General features: G+C 40.8%; 1 protein-coding gene and 1 non-coding gene across 2 annotated transcripts in view; one reads left to right on the forward strand and one right to left on the reverse strand.

Moving 5' to 3' along the window:
• Klb (klotho beta) overlaps window positions 1–23,381 on the reverse strand; it is a 36,058-nt gene extending 12,677 nt beyond the window's left edge. The window contains exons 1-2 of the mRNA XM_074042432.1: window positions 22,483–23,381; window positions 1,970–2,480 (exon numbers count right to left, since the gene is read on the reverse strand). Coding sequence (XP_073898533.1) covers window positions 1,970–2,480; window positions 22,483–23,229 — 1,258 coding nt within the window. The 5' untranslated portion in view covers window positions 23,230–23,381. The remainder of the gene's footprint in view (window positions 1–1,969; window positions 2,481–22,482) is intronic.
• Window positions 12,017–12,207, forward strand: LOC141411077 (U2 spliceosomal RNA). Its single transcript, XR_012435933.1, has one exon. It is a non-coding gene; the product is annotated as a U2 spliceosomal RNA (small nuclear RNA).
• Window positions 23,382–23,710: the final 329 nt, after the last annotated feature.

Below are 23,710 nucleotides of genomic sequence, written 5' to 3' on the forward strand. Positions count from 1 at the left end.
ATCCTAGCTACTTAGGAGGCAGAGATCTGGAAGACTGCATTTTGAGGCTAGTTCAGGGAAATACTTTGAGAGACCCCCATCTCCAAAATAAACAGAGCAAATGGACTGGAGGTGTGACTCGAGCAGTAGAGCACCTGCTTTTGCAAGCATAAAGCCCTAAGTTCAAACCCCAGTCCCACCTAAATAATAAATAAATCCTGACATTTAGTGTGCAAATCTGTGTTAGGGGGCATAGTAATTTCCAGACTGCTTTGGGACCATACAGATGTCTGTTAATGACCAATATCATTTCAAGCTTGGGTTGTTCCCATTTGTGGAAAAGCTATCATTCTATGAAACTGTCCCTCAGGGATTAAAATATCAATTCTTAGAATTAACATAAATGACTGTAGATAAACGAAGCAAAATGATGTAAGAGGGTGAGAACTGGCTGGGCTGAAGGGCAGGGGACCGGGGCCTTGTCCGGCTATGTTCCTGGGAGGGTGTGATTGGGCAAGTTTGCTGGCCTCAATCTCCTCAAGTATAAACAGAAAAGATTGGAAAAGATGATCTCTAAGGACCTTTCTAGCTTTAAAACTTTGACTCAATAACTCACAGGAATTGGGTAAAAATGAAAGATGAAAATCAACAAGCAGTATTAAAAAATAAATAAATACGCAAATTAGCCCTGAATGCCTCTTTTCTACATTTGGGGGATTTATCACTGACATTCTTTTCCTAAAAGGTGGAAAATCCAAAATACGCAAAATATTCCAAGAAGTTAAGTAAATTTCAACAGCCTTGATTCTAGTGTGTGGGTTTTGTAGGCTTCTGAGGAGGAGTGGAATGACACCCCTTTTGCCCAAGTGCATGGCCCTTGCCCCAGTGCCTGTAGACAGTGACCTCTGCTCTGAGGCTCCCACATGCACGTGGCCCAAAGCTGTGTCTGGCTCAGTTCCATGCTGTGCTGTCTTGCCATCTGGAGCAGCAGAACTGGGGCAGAGACCTGCTCTCCCCGAGGACCTCCCTGCAGGCTCCCTCCTGCAGAATCTGGGACTTTCCTCCAGACTTTAACAAGAGCTACAGAGGCTTAGAGAATCTTTTTCCATTCATGTGAAATGGAGCCCAACTGTAGGCAGAGACAGAGCCATCAGAACCTGAGCTTGTGTTGGGCTCCAGTGTTCCTAACTGTCACCTGTAGGTGTCACTGCTTAAGTAATGGAAAAGGAATGAGGAGAGGTGGAGGGTCAGAAGGAATCATGAGAGCATCAGAGGCTGGGCAATGGTGGCTCTTAATATACTATACTAGCTGTACTCAGGAGGTGCAGAGATCAGGAGAATCGCGGTTCAAAGCCAGCCTGGGCAAATAGCTCATGAGACCATATCTTGAAAAAACCCTTCACAAAAAAATAGGCCGGTGGAGTGGCTCAAGGTGTAGGCCCTGAGTTCAAACCCAGTATTACTGACAGCAAACTTAAACATATCTCACTTAGCACTGTCCCTATTAAGAACAAGACAGTACCCTCTTGCCAGTTAAGGATCTATCTTTAGTCTGAAATTGTTTTGTTCTCAACCTTTTTTTTTTTTTTTGAAACAAGGTTTCACTTTCAGGCTGGCTGGGAACTTGCTATGTAGCTCAGGTAGGCTTTGAACTCTCCATCCTCCTGCCTCAGCTTCTGAGTTCTGAGAATGCAAGTATGTGCCACCATTCCCGGCTTGTTCTCACACTTTTATTTTAAAAAGGACATGGAAATAACATTTAAAAGTTCTGTCAAGCTGGAGAAGTGGTTCAAGTGGTAGAGCACCTGCCTAGCAAGCATGAAGTCCTGAGTTCAAACCCCAGTACCACCAAAAAAAATAAAAAAAGATCTGTCAAATTGGACAATATTAAAGCCCAAAGTCAGCAATAATCACCCATTCAAAGGTGACTACAAATATACTATAAGGATTCAACATTGTTTTTAAAAAAATGATCTAATGTGCAACCAACCTTGAAGAACCTGATTGAGGAAATTCTTCATCATATAGATGGCTGTGGTGTCTTCTGTCTTCACGTGACTATCTGTGAACCAGCCATTTTCAGCGATCAGGATTTTAGGGTTGTCATATTCCAGTTTAATCCAGTTCAGAACTTGCCTTAAATTGAGTGACACATTTTGCCCCATTTTTGCCATGGTGTTCAGAGGCTTGAAATTGTTGGGTCCAAAGGAAAAGGCAAAGAAATCAGCTGTGCCCCTCACCTCCTCCTTCTCTGTTTGGGAGAAGAGGGGCAGAATTGAGAGCAGCTCCTTCTTCATGACCTCCGGGTAGTCACCATCCCCATGGATAGGGTTAGCAAACCATCCCAGCACAGAGACCATGGAGTGCTGGCACTTGAGTATATCCATCACATTGTCTGATTTGTTTGGCTCAATCCAATGGGACCCCAGCGTGATGGATACCCAGCCCTTCTGATGCGGGCGGAAATTTCTGTTGTAGTTATGCCAAACCTTCGAGTGAGCCTAGAACAAGAAATTATTATTCATCTATATTTTCCTTACCAGGTTTTTTTTTCTATTTTTTAATTTGGTACTGGGGTTTGAACCCAGGACCTTGCATTTGCTTGTCAGGCGCTCCACTGCTTGAGCACGTTTTTGCTTTAGTTATTTTTTCAGAGAAGGTCTCTTGCTTTTACCTGGGGTGACACTTGGACCCTGATCCTCCCATCTATGAGATTCCCGTACAGATGAGATTATGGTTGACATGATTTTTGACTATGCTGGCCTGGGACCGCCATTCTCCTGAGTTGCTGGGATTACATAGCAAACTACTGGACCCTCCCTCACCAGGACTTTGACATGGCTGGTAGATAGAAGGATTAATGAGGCATAGGCTGATTCTGGAGAGAGCGGCTAGAGAGCCCAACCAAAACCTCTACAGGGTTGAAGAGGGGCTGACAGAGGTCTGAGGGGCCCTCCTCCAAGCTCTAGCTGATGTCGCCTCTGCCTTGCTCCTTCCCCAGGCCATTGTAGGGCAGAGCTTAGGTGAGACACCACATGGAATGCAGGGTTTCCTCTTCTACAGAAAATGCACAGGACAGTGATCTTTCATTGTTCTACAGACTCTCCCTTTGGTCCTGATTGGAAGTCCAGGGCAATGGAGGCTCCAATCCTGTAAATGGATAATAGCCCACCAATAGGTTGTTGTGAGGGCTGAATTAATTAACATAGGTAAATGAATCTAGAATGATTCCTGGCACAGAGTAAGCTTTATATAAGCTTTAACTATTATTTCCATTATTCAAAAAGGGAGCCAGTGTGGTGGCACATATCTATAATACCAGCATTTGGGAAGTGGAGTCAGGAGGATCAAGGAGGTTTAAGACCAGCCTGGATACCTCGAAAGGTCCTGTCTCAAAACAAAATCCCAAACTTGACTGTAATAATAATAATAATAATAATAATGATAAAAGTGGCAAGCACTCCTGAAAACTGCAAAACAGAAAGCCAATGGAAGTGTGGACTTTGGGATCAACATACCTGGGCTTGAAGTTCAAATCCTTACTGGGTGCTTGAGGCAAGTCACTTTATCTTCCTGAAATCTCTTTATATGCTGAGCTGTAGGATGAGATTAGTAATACTAATATCCTTTAAGGTTGCCAGGTTTAGGACTAATGTAATGTGTGGCAAGAATAGAGCAGACAGGAAGTAGTATCAAATGATGGGTGTCCTATTTATCTATTTTTTGACCTTCTAAATCCCGAAAAGTAGATACATTTTTATTTTCAAGTACTGGGCTTTCATTCTTTATTATTATTATTATTCTTGTGCTGGATGTGGATACATTGTGACATTTACAAAAGTTCTTACTATGTATCGTGTGGTTATTATTGATCCTCCTGGAGTTTACCTTACCAGTTGGGCCCACAGATCAGTTTCTGGTCTATTTGGCAGTACTCACTGAGCACTTACTGCCCTGAGAGGCTGAAACATGGCACAGGAACTTGCTCTCAGGAAGTTCCGTATTGGTTAAATAAGACTGAAATGTGCAAAAGAGAAACATATAAAACTGCATAAATAATAATGAAAGATTCATTAAAAGTCAGGGCCGTGAGCCATAGCTGAAGACAGAGGGAGCACTAAAGACTCAAATTAAGGATTCCATGTCAGTTAAGTGCCCACTGTCCTGCCTGGCCAGCCATGGGATGGTCTTTCATCTATACTGTGGCATTGCTCCTCCCCTCAGCATTTGACTTGCTTGCCTCTTGTCCCGCTCCATGTCTCCCAATTTCTCCTTGATTTGAGTGTTTGTAAAGCAAATGCACTGACCCTTTAGCTTCTGGAGTCTGCTTTCACTTTTTTTTTTTTTTTTTAATGGGGCTGGAGTTTGAATTCAGGCTTCACACTTGCAAAGCAGGTGCTCTACCACTTGAGCCACACCTCCAGTCCATTTTATTCTGGTTATATTTTGGAGATGGGGGTCTTGAGAACTATTTGCCTGGGCTGGCCCCAAACCATGATCTTTCTGATCTCAGTCTCCCAAGAAGCTAGGATTACAGGTGTGAGCCACCAGTGCCTGGCTGAGTCTGCTTTCACTTTTGTGCCTTGGCTGTTCTTTTGCTTGGAGATGTTTTATATCAGAAAGAGAACTGGAGATGTGGCTCAAGCAGTAGAGTGCCTACTTTGCAAGTGCTATGCCCTGAATTCAAACCCCAGCACAACACCCCCAAAAAAGGGGGGGAGCAGATTACATTAGGAGCCATCCAAAATTGCCTGTTTTTTTTTTAGGTCAAAGAGCAATCAAATATGAACAATGGAGTAAACATGGTAGATCCCGTGGGACTCAAAATGTTCCATAAATCTTATTAGGGTGGGGAAAGTAGGATTCTAAAACGGGTGCTACCCTGCTTTATGCAAGAAAAGCTAACTTAAACCATTCCCTGGAAGAACGTCTAGAGGAGTAGATGTCTTGAGAGGAGAGGGTTCTCCTCTCTTGCCTCCAACCCAAGGTTACAGGTTCTACAAGGAATCACGGGGAGCCAGAGCCAACTGCCTTACACAAGCTTAGCACCTCTTTGTTTTTTTGGGGGGTGAAAGTCACCATGGAAAGTCTCAAGAACTGCTTTTGTCTTCAGTCATGTGCAGATTCAAAGGAAGCATTCTTTGTTTTCTTCTAAGTGGTCACTTAATCCCACCATAGCTTTAGTGATTCATCCTTAGATGGCACAGTCATCAGCAACTATCTTTAGGGTTTCTGTGCACCTCAGATGCACAGAAAAGCACATGTGTAAGAGCTGAGCCAGAAATGAGTCACCTTCAAATAGGATCCCATTGAACACTAAAAAGAGAGTGGGCTGGGATCATGATCAGTGGATTAATGCTGTTCTAATAGAAATTAACAAGCCTACCAGGGAAAAACAGCCAGGAGAGTTTTTGCAAAATAGATGCTCTGTTGCATATTTCAGTGATTATGGGAAAGATGATCTAAATTGTGCCAAAATCTTGGTGACATGAGCATTCAAATGGGAAACTGTACCTCTTAGAAGGCAACAGACATATACCTTTGCAACGTGTTGCCAAAGCAGGTTCTATAGACATGTATGTGCATGCGTGGTCACACCCCAAGGTGACCTTCGTGTTCTACCATGTCTCTTTCACCTTTGCTGCTGTTTGCTCAGGCTATCAAGGTATCTCTGGTTATCTTTACTCTGGGCTGAAAGCGGTCCTCCACTCTCAGTGGAGAACATGGGGGAGGGTCTCTGTGCTCCACTTATGGTTATAACTTGACCGTGTTTGGCAGACAACAAGGTAAAACATTTTGCTCTGAGATGGTAGGTGTGGCACAAGTCTTGAAGCAGGGATATCTATGGGTGTTCCTTGGATGATGTTCACAAAGGAGGTGTGTTGAGACCACAAAGTGGGATTGAGAGGGGAAGGCCTCCTGGTCCCCTCGACCTTGCATAATGGTCTAGTCTCCCAGGGTTAGCCTCTATCTCGTACGAGGCCATCCACTTTTGCAATGATTGATTTTAGGGGCCTCAACCTTTGTTCTTTAGATTCAGTGGCTTCACAGGGAACTGAGCTGCTTTTTCCTTCTGAGCCAACTCTCAGCGCCTCATGTCACTGAGTGACAGCAGGGGCTGAATATCTCATTCTCACTCACTTCCTCCCTCCAGGCCTACGTGGTACTGTGTTTGATAACCCTGGAAATCCAGACTCAGATGAATTCAGTGGATGATAGGAAGGAAAGAAGATAGCAGGCTGACCTTTAAAATAGAGACGAGGAAGGGGTTAGAGGTCAGGAAGACATGGCAGGATACTGGAGGAAGGGATGGGTTGAAGACACGACCTCCTGCACAGGTCTCTGAGGACCCTTAGTCATGATTTTTTTTTTTTTACGATACTGGACTTGAACTCAGGGCCTACACTTTGAGTCACTCCACCAGCCCTTTTTTGTGATTTTTTTTTTTCAAGTTAGGGTCTCACAAACTACTTGCTCCAACTGGCTTTGACCTCGATCCTCCTGAGCTCTGCCTCCTGAGTAGCTAGGCTTACAGGCGTGAGCTACCAGCACCTGGCTTAGTCATGATATTGACAAATTGTTTCCCTTTCAGAGACCTCAGCTTCCTCCTTCATTATATTGAGCTAAAAATAAACTCCCTGCAGAATGGTTGTGAAGACAGACCAAGGTAATATAGGAGAAGACCCCATGAAAATATTACTTAGAAGTTCTTTGGAAGAACAAACTGAGAAGAATTTAACTTGCTGTGGAAAAATAATGGTGAAGCACTGTGTGGGAATGAAGTGTGTTCTGCAGAGCTGGGCGCCTGTGGCTCACACCTGTAATCTTGGCTACTTGGGAGACTGAGATCAGGATTGTGGTTCGAAACCAGCTCCAGGCAAATAGTTCAAGAGACCCTATCTCCAAAATAACCAGAGCAAAATGGACTGGAGGTGTGGCTCAAGTTGTAGAGCACCTGCTTTGCAAGCACAAAAGCTCTGAATTCAAACTACGGTCCCACCAAAGGAAAAAAAGAGTGCTCTGCAGATAGCCCCTAAGTCTTACCTCCCTGGTTTCTCAACTAGACATGTTTGTCCTCGCTGTTTGCAGCTATTGAGTTTTAATTCATTCTTTTTAGACTAAGATTAATCTGAATTTGATACATTTTCATCTTCTTTATATTAGTATCAAGTTTCCTGCTAATTATAAATGTTCCTCTTCCAGATTATTTAATATTTATTCACTCATCCTGAATTCCACAAATATTTATTGGGTGGTTAGGGTATTCAATTTTGCTGTTCATTGGTTAAAAATATTACATGACAATTGCCTTCTTAAAATATATTATGTAACTTATTTCTTCAGATATTTTTATAACCTTGAAACTCTCTTGGAAACAATACTTTACCTTCACTATTCTTTGGTTTTTTTGAGATAGGATATCACTATGTAGCCCAGGCTAGCTTGGAATTTGTAATCCTCCTGCCTCAGACTCTTGAGTTCTGGGATTACAGGTGTGCATCTTCGTTATTCTTAGGAGAGAATTTAAATATTTACAAAAGTTGCCACCTTGCATGAAGAAAATAATCTACATTTTTTTTTTTTGGTGGAGCTGGGGTTTGAACTCAGGGCTTTGCACTTGCTAGACAGGCACTTTACTGCTTAAGCCACATCTCCAGTCCATTTTGTTATTTTGGAGATAGGGTCTTGAGAACTGTCTGCCTTGGGTGGCTATGAACTTGGATCCTCCTGATCTCAGTCTCCTAAGTAGTTACAGGTGTGAGCCACTGACACCTGGCTCACCTGTCTTATTAATGGTTCCAATTCATGTCTTCCATCATTGGAAAACTTGATAATTACATTATAATTAATTTTCCTTTCAATCATTATATTTTCAGATTATTCTGACAAATCATTTGTTGTTCTCAGTTTGTATTGTTTTTATGATTGCCCTGTAAAATCAAATAAAATGAAACTGTAACATATTTGTCCCTTCAAAATAAGAGTTGTGTTATTATATAATTTTAACTTCAATTGTATCATTATTAAATTAAACTAATGACTGATCCAGAATCTAACCCTGGCAACACAGAGGGGATCTACCACTTGAACCACACCTTCAACTCATATCATTATTATTATTATTATTGGCAGTACTGGGGTTTGAATTTGGGGCCTTATGCTTGCTAGGCAGGCGCTATACCACCTGAGCCACTCCGGCAGCTCCTGTTGAAGCTTTTAAAGGCCTGACACTTGCCCAGGCCCCTGTTAATCCGGGTGGATTGAAAAGCCAGGTTGATATGAGCAACTTATCTTTGACAAAGGAGCTAAAAATATACGATGGAGAAATAGCAGCCTCTTCAACAAAAACTGCTGGGAAAACTGGTTAGCAGTCTGCAAAAAACTGAAACTAGATCCATGTATATCACCCTATACCAAGATTAACTCAAAATGGATCAAGGATCTTAATATCAGACCCCAAACTCTTAAGTTGATACAAGAAAGAATAGGAAATACTCTGGAGTTAGTAGGTATAGGTAAGAACTTTCTCAATGAAACCCCAGCAGCACAGCAACTAAGAGATAGCATAGATAAATGGGACCTCATAAAACTAAAAAGCTTCTGTTCATCAAAAGAAATGGTCTCTAAACTGAAGAGAACACCCACAGAGTGGGAGAAAATATTTGCCAATTATACATCAGACAAAGGACTGATAACCAGAATATACAGGGAACTTAAAAAACTAAATTCTCCCAAAACTAATGAACCAATAAAGAAATGGGCATGTGAACTAAACAGAACTTTCTCAAAAGAAGAAATTCAAATGGCCAGAAAACACATGAAAAAATGCTCACCATCTCTAGCAATAAAGGAAATGCAAATTAAAACCACACTAAGATTCCACCTCACCCCTGTTAGAATAGCCATCATCAGCAACACCACCAACAACAGGTGTTGGCGAGGATGCGGGGAAAAAGGAACCCTCTTACACTGTTGGTGGGAATGTAAACTAGTACAACCACTCTGGAAAAAAATTTGGAGGCTACTTAAAAAGCTGGACATCGATCTACCATTTGATCCAGCAATACCACTCTTGGGGATATACCCAAAAGACTGTTACTCCAGAGGCACCTGCACATCCATGTTTATTGCGGCACTATTCACAATAGCCAAGTTATGGAAACAGCCAAGATGCCCCAGCACAGACGAATGGATTAAGAAAATGTGGTATCTATACACAATGGAATTCTATGCAGCCATGAAGAAGAACGAAATGTTATCATTCGCTGGTAAATGGATGGAACTGGAGAACATCATTCTGAGTGAGGTTAGCCTGGCCCAAAAGACCAAAAATCGTATGTTCTCCCTCATATGTGGACATTAGATCAAGGGCAAACACAACAAGGGGATTGGACTATGAGCACATGATAAAAGCGAGAGCACACAAGGGAGAGGTGAGGATAGGTAAGACACCTAAAAAAACTAGCTAGCATTTGTTGCCCTTAATGCAGAGAAACTAAAGCAGATACCTTAAAAGCAACTGAGGCCAATAGGAAAAGGGGAACAGGTACTAGAGAAAAGGTTAGATCAAAAAGAATTAACCTAGAAGGTAACACCCATGCACAGGAAATCAATGTGAGTCAATGCCCTGTATAGCTATTCTTATCTCAACCAGCAAAACCCCTTGTTCCTTCCTATTAATGCTTATACTGTCTCTACAACAAAATTAGAGATAAGGGGAAAATAGTTTCTGCTGGGTATTGAGGCGGGGGAGCGGGAGGGGGTGGAGTGGGTGGTAAGGGAGGGGGTGGGGGCAGGGGGGAGAAATGAACCAAGCCTTGTATGCACATATGAATAATAAAAGAAAAAAAAAAAAAGAAAAGCCAGGTTGAAGTTGGAAGCATAGATTCCCACCTGGCCTATGAGCCTCTTAAGTGCAGGTATTCTTAAGTGTATTTTGCTCATGGGTGTATACATGGATGACCCCAAAAGAGCTTGGCATGGAATACTATAGAATGAATGCTCCTGACAACTGCCAGTGCGTTGGTTACCTGAAGTACCTTGTCAATAACACAACTTCTACAAGGCACATCTTATTTTTCCTATTTTAGAGAAGAAACTGAAGTTCTCAGAGGTTAGAGCATGGGCGAGCTAGGATTTGAACTCAATCCTCTGTAATTCATTTCCCCAAACTCCTGCTTTCTACATGTGCTCTGGTTCTATTTTGTTTTCCTTTGGCAGTACTGGAGTTTGAACTCAAGGCTTCAGCTTGCTAGGGAGACACTCTACTGTTTGATCCACTCCACCAACCTTGGTTCTAAATTTTGAAGCTGTGAAAGGCCCTTTGACTTGGACCACACAGCATATCATTTTATATTTGTATTTTTGGTACATTTGTATTTTAGTTCCTATTTAAGGAACTAAATGGTCCTAGAAGCAGGATGTCAAAACCCATTCTTTTTTTTAAGGATATAGGAAAATAGTTTATTCTGAACTAAATATGAATGAGTATGGCCTGGGAACATAGATTCGAGTTACTCTGAATGACACATTCCCCTGTATCCTCCCTTGCATGCTGAGAAGGAACTCTATCCACATATCCCTATGTACCCCATGACCTAGAAAGGTCATGGAGGACCTGCCAGCAAATTTGAGGTGTACAGAAACCCTTGTATCTGTCCAGGTGCCTAGCAGAGCATGTAACGACGTGTAACTCCCTGTGTCTCTTTCCTAGAACTGGTAATGTTGGTGCTGGATATTTTCTTTCGTGGTGTCAGAGGCTAAATGACTCTCTTTGGACTTTCCCTGCATTGACCGTCTTCACCCGAGGATGGTGATCTGTACAACATCATTGTCAATGCCAGACTGAGGGCAGGGATGCCGGGCTGCAGAGCATTCGGACAGCCCCATGATCAAACTGAGTAGTGAGACATTAAGAGTGATAGAAATTTAACAATGTAGATAGTAACAAGAATGCAGATCAAGCTGGGCGCCAGTGGCTCACGCCTGTAATCCCAGCTACTCAAGAGGCAGAGATCAGGAGGATTTCGGTTTGAAGCCAGCCTGGGCAAACAGACCCTATCTTGAAAAAACCCTTCACAAAGGGCTGGTGGAGTGGCTTAAGGTGTAAGCCCTGAGTTCAAAGTTCAAGCCCCAGCACTACAGGAAAAAAAAAACAAAAACAAAAATGCACATCAATGTGCCAGGCACTGTTGTAAGTGCTTTTTATGTGTTGTCTCATTGAAACTTCACTTAAAACCCGTGAAGTAGGTGCTGTTGTCATTCCTACTTTAGAGAACGAGAAAGAAAGGGCTGGAGAAGCTCGATAACTTGCCGGGTTCACAGGATGAATCAAGCACAGACTGTGTCGCTCACATTGTTGGCTCTTGCCTGCTATTTCAAAGTAATTTCATCCAATTTAAAAATTTTTTCTGTTATAAGTGAAAATGCTAAACCCCCAAATAATGACTTGCCCATGGTCTCAGTGGTAGAGGATCAGAACCGTCTTTCAGCCTTCTAGTTCAGTCATTTCCAAGATATCATGCAGATTAAATTCTGTGATTTTGAAGCATACTTTTATACCTTAGACATGAAGGCCATTGGACAGGCAATGAAAATTCAAGGAACATGTAACGTATATGGCACAAAAACAAGGGACAGGAGACTGAGAAAGCCTCTAAGAAGTACTGTATGCGTTGGGCACTGGTGGCTCATGCCTATAATGCTAGCTACTCAGGAGGCAGAGATCAGGAGGACTGCAGTTTGAAGCTGGCCTGGGAAAATAGTTCTGTGAGACCCTATCTCAAAAAACCCTTCACAAAAAAAAGGGCTGATGGAGTGGCTCAAGGTGTAGGCCCTGAGTTCAAACCCCAGTACCACAAAGTACTGTGAAAAGAGGCATCCCAGAGGCATGGTTTTGATTAAGCCAGATGAAAATCTGGTTTCACTGATGGAGGCGCTATGATAGTACCCCATCAAATAGAGAACTCAGAGGATTACTTTCTGTTTTATTCTTTTTCCCTACAGAAAGTTATACACATCAGAAAAAGCAAGTTTTATCACTTCTTGGCCTTTTGGCTAAGATCAAGTGTAGTATCTGTTCTTATCAGTTTAATATCTGATACATCCTCTATCTGCGGACAATATAGTAAATGGATTTTTGGGACAGGGAGATGGACTAGGAGCTTGCTCCGTCCACTCCACACATCAACCTGGTATTGCAGTACCTCCAGGAGCAGTGCACCAAAAGAAAAAAAAAGAAAAAGCAAGTTTAGATGAATCTTGTAAGCCCAGGCTGGCCTTGAACTCACAATCCCTCACCTCAACCTCCCAACTGCTGGGATTACAAGTGACCACCACCTCTGCAGCCTCTAGACAAATCATTTTTTTATTCATATAAATTTTCTTTAATCTCTAGCTTTTTCAATCCTTATCCATTTTTTTGGCAGTACTGGGATTTGAATTCAGGGCCTCATGCTTGCTAGGCAGGAACTCAACCACTTGAGCCACTCCACCAGCTCTGTTTTATGTTGGATATTTTCAAGATAGGGTCTCACGAACTCTTTGGCTGGGACTGGCTTTGAACCATGATCCTCCTGATCTCTGCCTCCCAAGTAGCTAGGATTACAGGCGCAAGCCACCAGTGCCCAATTCCATTTACTTTGATTATTTGCTTAAATTCAAGTCTATGAATATAGAGTAATAAGATAAACCCTGCCTTCAGATGATGGGTGACACCTAATAGGAGAGAGAAGTTCAGAAATAAATGAATGATAGCAGCATACTTTTACATTTTGATTAATCAGAAATGATATCTGAAATTAAATGTACTAGCAGGATTCAAATTTTGTAAAAAAATGACTATATGTTTATATATACAAGGGAAAATGTTTGGACGTTTAACAAGCTGCTAGCAGTGGTTACTTTTTGGGGTGAAGGAGTCAGAAAAGAGGAGACCTTTAATTTTTAACTCGTATCTTTCTGTATTATTTGTTTTGCAAAAAAAAGTGGTTTTTTTTTTTTTTTTTTTGGTAGTAGTGGGGCTTCACACTTGCCAGGCAGAAAAAAATGCATTATTTTTGTAATTTAAAGAAGTCATGAGAAGCCAGGTGCTGGTGGCTCATGTGTTTAATCCTAGCCACTTGGGAGGCTCAAGTTTTGAGGCCAACTCCAGCAAATAGTTTATGAGACCTCCATCTCCAAAATAACCTTAGCAAAATGGGTTGGAAGTGTGGCTCAAGTGGTAGAGCTCCTAGTTTGCAAGCCCAAAGCCCTGAGTTCAAACCCCATTTCCACCAAAGAGAGAGAGAGAGAGAGAAGGGATTATAAAAGTATGATTGGACACATTTAGGGAGGGTGAATGTGTTAATTAATCTGAATTGTGCTAGTGGCTTCATGAGTGTACCCATACGTCAAAACATTGTTTATGCCTTAAATATGCACAATTTATTGTATTTCAGTTGTACCTAAATAAAATTAAAATAAGTAAATGCAAAAAATTAAAAGTCAAGAGAGCCAGGTTTGTTGTTTCACGCTTGTAATCCCAGCACCTAGGAGACTGAGGCAACAGGATTTCAAGTTGGAGATTAGCCTGTGTTGCTTAGCAAGACTTGGTCTCAAAAAAAAGTTAAAAAGTGAAGAGGAGTGTTTTAAACAGTTCCTGTCAGTCAGTGAATTTCATACCTTTATGCCTTCACTCTTCAGAGTCCCCAAATTCTCAAAGTCCCCATGAAAAACCCAGGAAGATAAACATCAGTTCAGTTATCCTGAACTCCATGGTGTACTAAGAATGTTTTTTTCCTTTGGTAATAATATGTTGATGCTCAAAACAAGGTAAAAGGAGGAGACCTACTGACTTAACGTGAAAGCAGAGCTGATATCGGGAAACCCTTGCTCTTTATTTAAGACTTAGGCACATAATCTCGGGTCAAGATAGGACATGAAGAGGGACCAAGCAATGGCCTCCCTTTGTACCAAAATCCCTGAATCCTAAAAAGCCTGGCTTTCACCTACCTCTGGGTTCCCCCAAATATCTTCCGCTGGGTTCCCCAAATATCAGATCACTGAAGGACTACTTCAATTATTTCTGTGATTCACTGATTACTGGCTGATGAGTTAGAAGGTCTGGGCTAATCTTAGAAACAGAATTGCTAATATTCAGTAATTTTAATTACATCTTTTTCTTTGAACATAGACTTTTTATTAACTACTTGCTAATGTTGAGATTTCTCAGCAAGACTTTATATCTGTAATTAAGTGACTAATAAATAAAGTGTCCCTCGAGTCACGGTTTCACCATATCCAGTATTGTCTTCATTCCTAATAATACTTTGTGATCTACAGTTGGCCCAAATTTCCCACGTATGAGAGTGTTCAAAGCTGTTTAAATAGGACTGAAATATTATTCCATGAGCATTTATAATTACATTTATTTAAACTCTTGTTAATCATTCACCAGTGTATAACTTTTTCTACTTAATGGTTAGAAAAGGTAAACATTACTCTCTTGAAGGTTTTAGAATACCAATTTTAGCTTCCAAATACGTGACTAATAAAGTATTCTGGCTGTAGAATACAGCAATTCTCCACAAGCAGTTTTGATCAGTTACTCAAATTTGATTAAAAACATCTAAAAGAATACTAGTTTTGAGGCTGAGTATGGTAGTATACTCTTATAATCCTGCACTTGGGAGGTAAAGCAGGAGGATGGGGTGTTTGAGTCCAGCTGAGCTACATAGCGAGACCCTGTCCTCCTCCCCACAAGCGACAAATATTCAAACAAGCTAGTTTTAACTTATTTGGTCTGTATTTCCTATATTTTTGTAGAGATGTTTAAGTCCTAATAGAGATGGGTTGGGGTTATAATGTAGGAACTATGTGTGCCTTAGGTAATTAAATGGATTGTGTGAGCTAATTAAACTCTGAATAATATTGTTAAAAGCACACACATGTAATTTAATATCACTTTAAGGAGCAAACAAAAATTAAAGTCATTGCTGGGTGCCGGTGACTCACACCTATAACCCTAGCTATATAGGAGGCAGGGATCAGGAGGATTTTGGTTCAAAGCCAGTTGGGGCAAGTAGTTTGTGAGACCCTATCTTGAAAAAAAATCACAAAAAGGACTGGTGGAGTGGCTCAAGATGTAGGCTCTGAGTTCAAACCCCAGTACTGCCAAAAAAAAGTCATGGGGACAAATGAAAACTGCCATTTTTAATATATATGAGTCAGGGTATAAATAGTTCATAGATCTTGTATTTAAAAACACAGATTTCCTTTTAGCTACAATATTTTGCAAAATTAAGTTTGCTCTGCTATTCTCTTGCAACCTAACTTTAACAAGGGAGTTAAAAAAAATCTCCTTTTGTTTTCACTAAAAATATTTATTTCTTATAATCCTTGAAGATTTTGCTCTATGTAAATAAAAACCTTTTTAGTTAAAGAGCTTTTTTGGTTAAAAAGACTCTAGGTAGTATTTCCATTTTTCAAATATTACACTTACTCTTGAAGATGTTGGTGTGGGGTTGGCTGGAAGGGTCTTAAAGATTACATTTAGTCTGTGTATGTGTCTCAGAACCCTGTAGCTTCAAGACAGCAATAGGTGGGCTGGTGGAGTGACTCAAGTGGTAGAGTGGCAGCCTCGCAAGCGTGAGGCCCTGAGTTCAAACCCCAGTACCACCAAAAAAACATAATACAGCTAGCATCACCTGCCCTGTGTTGGCAACAAAGGCTTAGCTGTTAATTATGCAGATGTGGCCTTTGTCACAGCTCTTTCCGCAGTGATACCACTAAATTTTGTTTAAAAGTTTCAGCAGAGCCTTTAAGAAGAAAACTATTTAAAAAGAAAAGAAGAAAACTATGGAAAGATGATTGCTTTATTTTTCTATTATTTTAAAACAAAATTCTCTCAGTTTTTTTTTGGCACTGGGGTTTGAACTCAGAGCTTCATGCTTGCTAGGCAGGTGCTCTACCACTTGAGCCACTCCAACCAGCCCTAAAATTTAAAATTTTCTTTACATTTTTTTACTTTTACTTATGGAAATTGTCATTACATATAAAAATAGAAGAAACAATATGACTCCTTATAAATACATCACTCAGCATATGTCATTGATTTGCAGGTGTTGAAAAGACTGTGTAATATTTATGTCATGTGTGCACATGCGTGCATTGTTTCCATGTCATTGCAGGACAGGACCATCCTTAAATAAAAAGTAATCAGTTTCATTATTTGCTAAATATCTAACATGTGACCAGTACCATGTGATCTTCTTGAGAGAATGATGCCAAGAAATGTTGAGACAGAGTCCCTCAAAGAGGTGGGAAATAGGGAAGAAATCCAGTCCTGCCCTGAGCTCAGGAACAAGCTAGTGAGGCCTTGGCCCAGAGTTGAGTTTCCCAACGTTGTTGGTCTTCACGGCCTCTTTCACAGAATTAGGCAACCTCCCGAGCCCTTGAGGAATTCAGAAAATCAGCTCATCATTTGTATGTGGGGAACAAAAAAGTGTTGACGTATGTCTCATTTTACATTTTATTCACTGATGATTGTATTGTAAAGTTTATTTAGGATAAATTAAAATGTTCATAGACTAAAATATAAAGTCAAAATGCCAATTATAAGCATAGACTTTGGCATTTCCCATCTGATAAATAATGTACATTATTTAAATTATTTTGCTTATGTAAGAGGAAGCATTTTATGACATATTTTTAAATGACATAATGAATATGTTTGGTCTTAGGACTAAATGTACACCTGATCACCTACCTTTTTTTTTTTCTTTTTCTTATTTTGGTAGGATTGGGGTTTGAACTTGGGGCTTTGAGCTTGCAAAGCAGTGCTCTACTTCTTGAGTCACATCTTCAGACCATTTTCCTCTGGCTATTTTAGAGATGAGGTCTCTCAAACTATTTGCCCAGGCTGGCCTCCAACCAGAATCCTCTTGATCTCAGCCTCCTAAGTAGCTAGGATTACAGGCATGAGCCATAGGTGCCTGGCTAAGACAAGTTTTTTGAAAGAAAGTTCAATGTTTTGTTCATGAGTAACCAACAGTTAATATGAGATGGTTTGGGACAACTTTGTCAAACACTTCACAAGAAAACAGAAAACCAGTAGGACAGTTTATTCCTGAGATGTGAAAAGCCAAACTAGATAAAATCATGTTGATGAGTATGTGTTATTTCCTCTTTTTGTTTTTGCTGAGACAGGGTCTCATTAGCTGTTTTAAACTCATGATCCGTCAGCCTCAGCTTTCTGAGTACTGGGATTACAGATGTGCACCACCTTGCCCAGCTTTTTTAGCATCTTTTAAAGCACTGTTTCTAAACAGTTTTATTTATTTATTTAGTTTTTCTTGTGGTGCTAGGACTTGAACCCAAAGCCTTGCACATGCTAAGCAAGTGCTCTATCACTGAACTACATCCTCAATCCTAAAACATCTTTTCTTCTCTAAAAATAAAAGAGACTGTAAATTTCGAGATTATGTATGCAATTTATAGAACTGGCAAAAATCTCCTTTAGGTGATTTTGTATAATTATTACCATTTTTATGCTCTTGGCACTGGTTATATTTCAGGGCCCACATTCTTCACGCCGCCTACCTTTAACCAGTTGTCTCTGAGAGGTGTGAGTCAGTATTTTTCAAGAAGTGGGGAAAGTGGGAGGCGTCATGACTCCACGGGGACATTTGGCAATGCCTGCAGTCAACTTTTGGTTGTCACGAGCTTGGAAGGAGTCGGGGTGGGAAATGAGATGGGGTGGGTAGAGGCCAGGGAGGCCGTGACACATCCTACAATGCACAGGACAGCCCACCACAACGGAGACTGGAGCTCCAGCCCCGAAGGCAAACACTGTAGAGTTGAGAAATTCCTGTACTGTGTAAACAGTCTAAGTCTGTGGAAGATAACATTTTAAAGCCATGAAATTTTAAAAACTAACATGGAGGCTGGCACTGTCTAACGGAGTAATAAGCCCGATGAGGTACTGTCTCGGGAGCAGAAGTCTGTGCCTGTTTACTTAGAGGCTCTCAAATGGTCCATTTTAAGGAGAAATCTTCAAATTGAAATTATTACATGTATTTCTTGATTTGAAAATAGAATAGAAAATAGAATGAAGTGGCAGAGCCCTTGCCTAACATGTGCAGGGCCCTGGGTTTGATTCCCAGTACTGGAAGAAAGAGAAGAAACCAGGTGCCCTTACTGTGTTCGCTAATGTGATCCCTTGAGGAAGAAAGGCATAGGCCAAACAGGACAAATCTCTCTGTGGAATCTTATTTTATTGGGTTTTTGAGGGTTTTGAGGGTCTTGCTATGTAGCCCAGACTGACTTCAAACTCCAGATCCTCTTGTCTTGGGTCCCCCGCCCCCAAATGCCGGGATTACAGGTGTGTATTACGATGCCAGGTTATGAATGGAATTTTAAAACTGAACTTCAGAGGGAGAAATGTTTCCTCCTCCAAGGAGAAAATGACACCAACTCACAAGAAGAAATGGAACATGAAATGTGGAGATAAAGGACACTCGGGAGGGTGGCTTGGTTACAAAGTCCATTCGTCCCCGGGGGGGGGGGGGGGGGGGGGGGGGGGGGGGGGGGGGGGGCTGGTTACTCAGCCAGGAAATTGCTCCTTTTTGCTTAATCCAATGTGAATTACATCTGTTACTTGAAACCAAAAACATTCTAACAAATACACCACTGTATTAAGACAGGCAATATTTCAAGAATTAGCAAGAGTGCAATGAAATGTGAAGATTTTTTGTTTTTGTTGTTACAAAGTTTAGGGTACAAACATTAAACCAACATTTATACCCTTACATGTACCAAACATGCTGTGCTAGGTGCTGGGAACATAAAGTGACAACAACAACTACAGCAAAGCACTGTCCTTTTAAGGAGCTCTCATTCTAGTTGGGGAGACAGGAAGTACTGTTTAGTGTGTGTCTTGTGAATAGAGTTTTTTGTTGTTGGCACTGGGGATGTGTCGTGTGTAGAAACAAATATGTCTTACGGGAGTCCATAGGAGAGGTGTTTAATCCCCATGGGTCAAGAATAACTTTGAGGAGCGGCTGTCTAAAGTGAGTAGGTAAAGCAGTGACTAAGGTCCTTTTAGCTGGAGAGAGCAAGCTAGGATGGCTGGGGACCAGGGGATAGCAAGTTCAATCTAGGCCCCTGCCATCAGAGCATTGCTTGTGATGGGAGGTGAGGTTTAAGGGGGTGGCATTGGAGGTGGGATATAGAGTGATCAGAAAGGAGCCTGAAATGAAGGCTGGGGGTTTTGTTCTGAAGGCCTAGGTGAAAAATTGGGACCTCATCCCAATTTCCTCTTTGGGACCCACTAAAGAATTGTATGCAGGAAGAGCATGATGGAAATTAGAAATATCCTTCTGGTTAGGTGCTGAAGGCTCACGCCTGTAATCGTAGCTACTTGGGAGGCTGAGATCAGGAGGACTGAGATTCAAGACCAGCCCAGGCAAATAGTTCATGAAACCCCCATCTCCAAAATAACCAGAGCAAAATGGACTGTAGGTGTGGCTCAAGTTGTACAGCATCTGCTTTGCAAGTGTGAAGCCCTGAGTTCAAAGCCCAGTCTCACTGAAAAAATGAAAAAGGACTCTCACTCTGTGAGATGGTGACAATTACAGTTACCTGTCAAGGTTGTTGCAAAGATTACAGATAATATTTAAAGTGATGATAATCACACTTCAAGATGGCCAAGCCAAATATTGCACTCTCATCGTGTTCTAAACACTATTAAGTATTCAGAGGGGAGCAGGAGAGCATTCATCTGTAGGTGGGATTATGGGAAATTCATTCCAGAGGTTTAGACCTGCTGAAGGTAATCACCAGATGTTCAACTACGTGGAATCTAAATCCCAGGTCAGTCTTGGGTCCTGAAAGACTGTTCAGGTTCCCTCCCAATAGTACATTGCACCCTGAGATGGAGTTTTTGAAATCATTCTAGAAAAGGACTCCAGTAGTCACTATGACAGTTGTTCAGTATCTGAAAATTGGGAAATAAAAGAGTCTATAACCACTTAGGAATTGCGTTTTCTGTTGGCTTTCATAAATGTTTTTAGACTAAAAACTCTAAAGGATGCCTCTTCTGGATCATGAGGGGGAACAATAGGAAAAAACACTTTATTGCAACATAAAATATCACATTAATCTTTTTGTATGTTAAAGTGAGGACCAAGAGAGGGGACAAGTGGGGAAATGGGTTCACCTCAGGCCACCAAAGCACTGCATGATTTCTCTGGTGCCACAGGTCACTGGGTTCCACAGTGTATTGCACTTTCTGACTACTTTCAAGGGTCCCTGTCATTTACTCAGACTAGTGATTAAGAAATTTTAAGGTGGTAAATGAAATTACTTGGAAAACACATTATTTAAAAATGAACCCCTGAATTTAAAACAGTGAAAAGGTGCTCAATTTGGGAGCCTCTCTTCTCTCCGAACCCCTTCCATGCATGTTGGGGGTGCTCCTTTCTCCCTGCTTTGCTAAATAAACATTTGCTAATCTTCCAAAAGAAATTAAGAAAGAAAGTGCTCAATTTGGGTTGAAGGTGGAGGTATCTCAAGAGAGGAAAAGTAGAAAATGTGAGAATGTAGCATTTTAAAGGAACATTTGGCAGGAATGTCTACTTGCTAGTTAAAACTTTTTTCCTGGTTATTTTTATGAAACAGTCAGTTTTTAAGGCTTTAAATTAATCACTAGAACATATTTTTCTTGAAAATTGTGACTGTCAATACTTTTCCAGGTAACTGAAATTTCCCAATTTAAGATATTTTTATTTACACAAAGGTTAAATGAAAACATACATATGTATGTATTTGCATAGGGAAATTTAAAAAGAGTATTTAAGAAATTATGAGCAATAGTTTCCTTGGTTTGGGAGCCTTAGGCAGAGAGGGAAAGATGGGTTTAACTCTTTTTGCTTTATGTATCTTGACACAATCTGATGCTTTTAAATTTTTATGAGCATGGATCGTTTTAACAAAAGAGGATTTTAATATCCATAAAAGGACATATTTCTTACTTACATATGTATAATCTTTTTTCTATTGATAATTTTTTTATTGTTCTGGAGGTGCATTTTGACATTACAAAAGGTCTTACAACATATCAAATGTATCATATTTGAATTACCCCCTCCACCATTCATGTTTGTATAATCTTGATAGCTAGTAAACACTTCAACGTCTTCTCCCACTTAAGGTCTTATTTTGCAATATCATAGTATATCTACACGTTAATAATATGGCTTATGTACACAATGACCTTGTAATCATGATACAATATATTCCCTACAAGAACAGATGTGACTGAAACCACAGGGCTGGATACATACATGTGAGAATCCAGAAAGTCCAAAAGGAAAAGAAAGGTTAGTTTTATGTTCATGTACATTTTTTCTGTTTCCATATATTTAACCCTTGATTCTCAAAAGTTAAGTTACTTCTCCTAACACATTATGAAATTCTAACATTTTTGCATGTTCAAAATGTAACAAATATTCAGACCAATTTATTTTTCTCAAGCAAACTATTTGACTCAAAAAGTGAAATCTGATGCCAGATGTTTACCTTAAGGTGAGGCTGCATCTCTGGAAAGTTCCTGAAAGACTACTCTTTTTCAAGAGATTTTAAATAAAGATAGCATTTAATTCTATTTGCATTTACCAATCCTATGATCCCAATAAGCTGTGTCTTATTCTGTCACCATGGGCAAGTTATTCAGTGTCAGGCTTCGGTTTCCTTGGAATGGGAAGATGGAGGTTATAACAGGGTACAGTGTCAATGCATGAAAAATGCTTCCTCTAATCTGCCACCCAGTGAACACTCAATGAATGTTTTTGTTTTGTTTGCATTTCCACTGTTGTTTTACTGAGTTTAACATTTCCCAACATGGTCTCTAGCTTTTGAGACATATGTCTTTAAAGTATTTCCCAGAGCATATTCTTCCCAGTTTTGATATTAATGGTTTGATTTTAACTGCCAGGACAATTAATCTCATCTCTCTCTCTCTCTGCTATGTAACATACATAAAACCAAATGTGGAGTACACTTATTTCAGTTTTTGTATTTAGTATGCATCAGTTAGCTAACATCGGTTTCTCCTTGTACAGCTAAGTACCACTTAGAACAGCAATACTAACACCAACTCCGTATTGGACAGGTGATCATGCCTTCACATAATTTTGGAAGGATGACGTGGTGTCACAAAAGGGTTCCAGTCACTAAATGTATAAAGCACTGGTTTTCTCCCAGAATGGAAGTAAACTCACATCCTAATGTAAAACTGTAGATGTTAAACCAGTCTCAAAGTGCAACTTCAGAAATGAAACAAACCGAATTAACACACTAATATTAGCTGAGGAAGATAAAACATAAATCTAAAACTTAAGGCTGGTCTTGTGAATTAGCCTAAAATTAGCTGCACAATTCAATAAAGAGAACCATGTGGTTCGTTTTTTCCCTCCAGCTCCTTATACATTCTGAAGCTATCCTAAGAAGCCGGCTGTACAGTACCTTGATCAGGTGGTGTCCTACAGTGTAGACAGCTGCGAGATTTCCCTTCTCTCCGGGAGCATGCATACCTGTCCCATACCCGTGCCATGCAACAAGGTATGGGTTGTGAATTGTTATCCAGTGCTTGACACGGTCCCCAAAGCTCTGGAAACAGTATGTAGCATAGTCGTTGAAGATGTCTACCAGGCTTTCATTTTTCCACCCTCCATACTTTTCTTGCAGTGCCAAAGGCAAATCCCAGTGGTATAAAATAACTACAGGTTCAATGTGTCTGAGTAGGAGAGCATCCAGAAGAGTATTATAGTACTGAAGGCCTTTCTCGTTGGCCACTGCTACTGTGCCATCAGGGAAAAGCCTTGGCCAGGAAATTGAAAATTGATAAAAAGAAACTCCAAGGAAATCCAGAGCCAATAAGTCTTCTTCCAGAAAAATATAGCTGTCACTGGAAGCATTGGTGCTGTTGACATGTTTCAGATGTGTGTGGATGAAGTGATCCCAGATCGAGGGTCCTTTGCCATCCTTTGTCCCACCGCCTTCCACTTGAAATGCTGCAGTTCCAACACCCCAGAAGAAGTTTTTAGGGAAAGTGTCGTACACAAACAACTGACTTGCATTTACCGGACTAAAATGAGGCGTTTTAGACCAGATAGCCCTTCCATCTCCAGAGAAGGCAGCAACGGCTCGGAGCAGAATAAATGCTGACAGGATGACAGATCTTTGCAGTGTCCTGGTGCACATTGTTTTCATATGGCGTGGGCTTCTTTCATCGGAGCTGAGGAAAAGCCACACATTCCCTGGGGACCCTGCTGCACAGCCCGGCTGCACTTGCCACTAGCTGCTGGCCGGTGTTATCAAGGCTTCAGGGAGTGCTTGCTTGATTGGAGCGCTCTGTCAATGATTAGCCTGAACTGGGACTTAGGATGGGAGCCACGCAACTTGAGGGAGGTGGCCTTGTGGCAGTCACCAACAGGTTTTGTCCTCTTTCCTGATGAGAAGAATTAGATGCAAATGTATCGGTGATAATAATTTGAATGTATGACTTAAGACATATGTAAACAGGAATAAAAATGACTTTTTCTGTGGAGCTTTTTGCATTGACGCAAGTCTTTTCTGAATGCATTGAACATTATCTAATAAGGAACATACCTTTATTTTTAGGATTTTGGAGTGGTCATTTTATATACAAATTAATAGTCTTTCTATACACCAGCAGTAAACAATTTGAAAA

This window comes from Castor canadensis, chromosome 9 (genome assembly GCF_047511655.1).
Source record: "Castor canadensis chromosome 9, mCasCan1.hap1v2, whole genome shotgun sequence".
Lineage (NCBI taxonomy): Eukaryota > Metazoa > Chordata > Mammalia > Rodentia > Castoridae > Castor > Castor canadensis.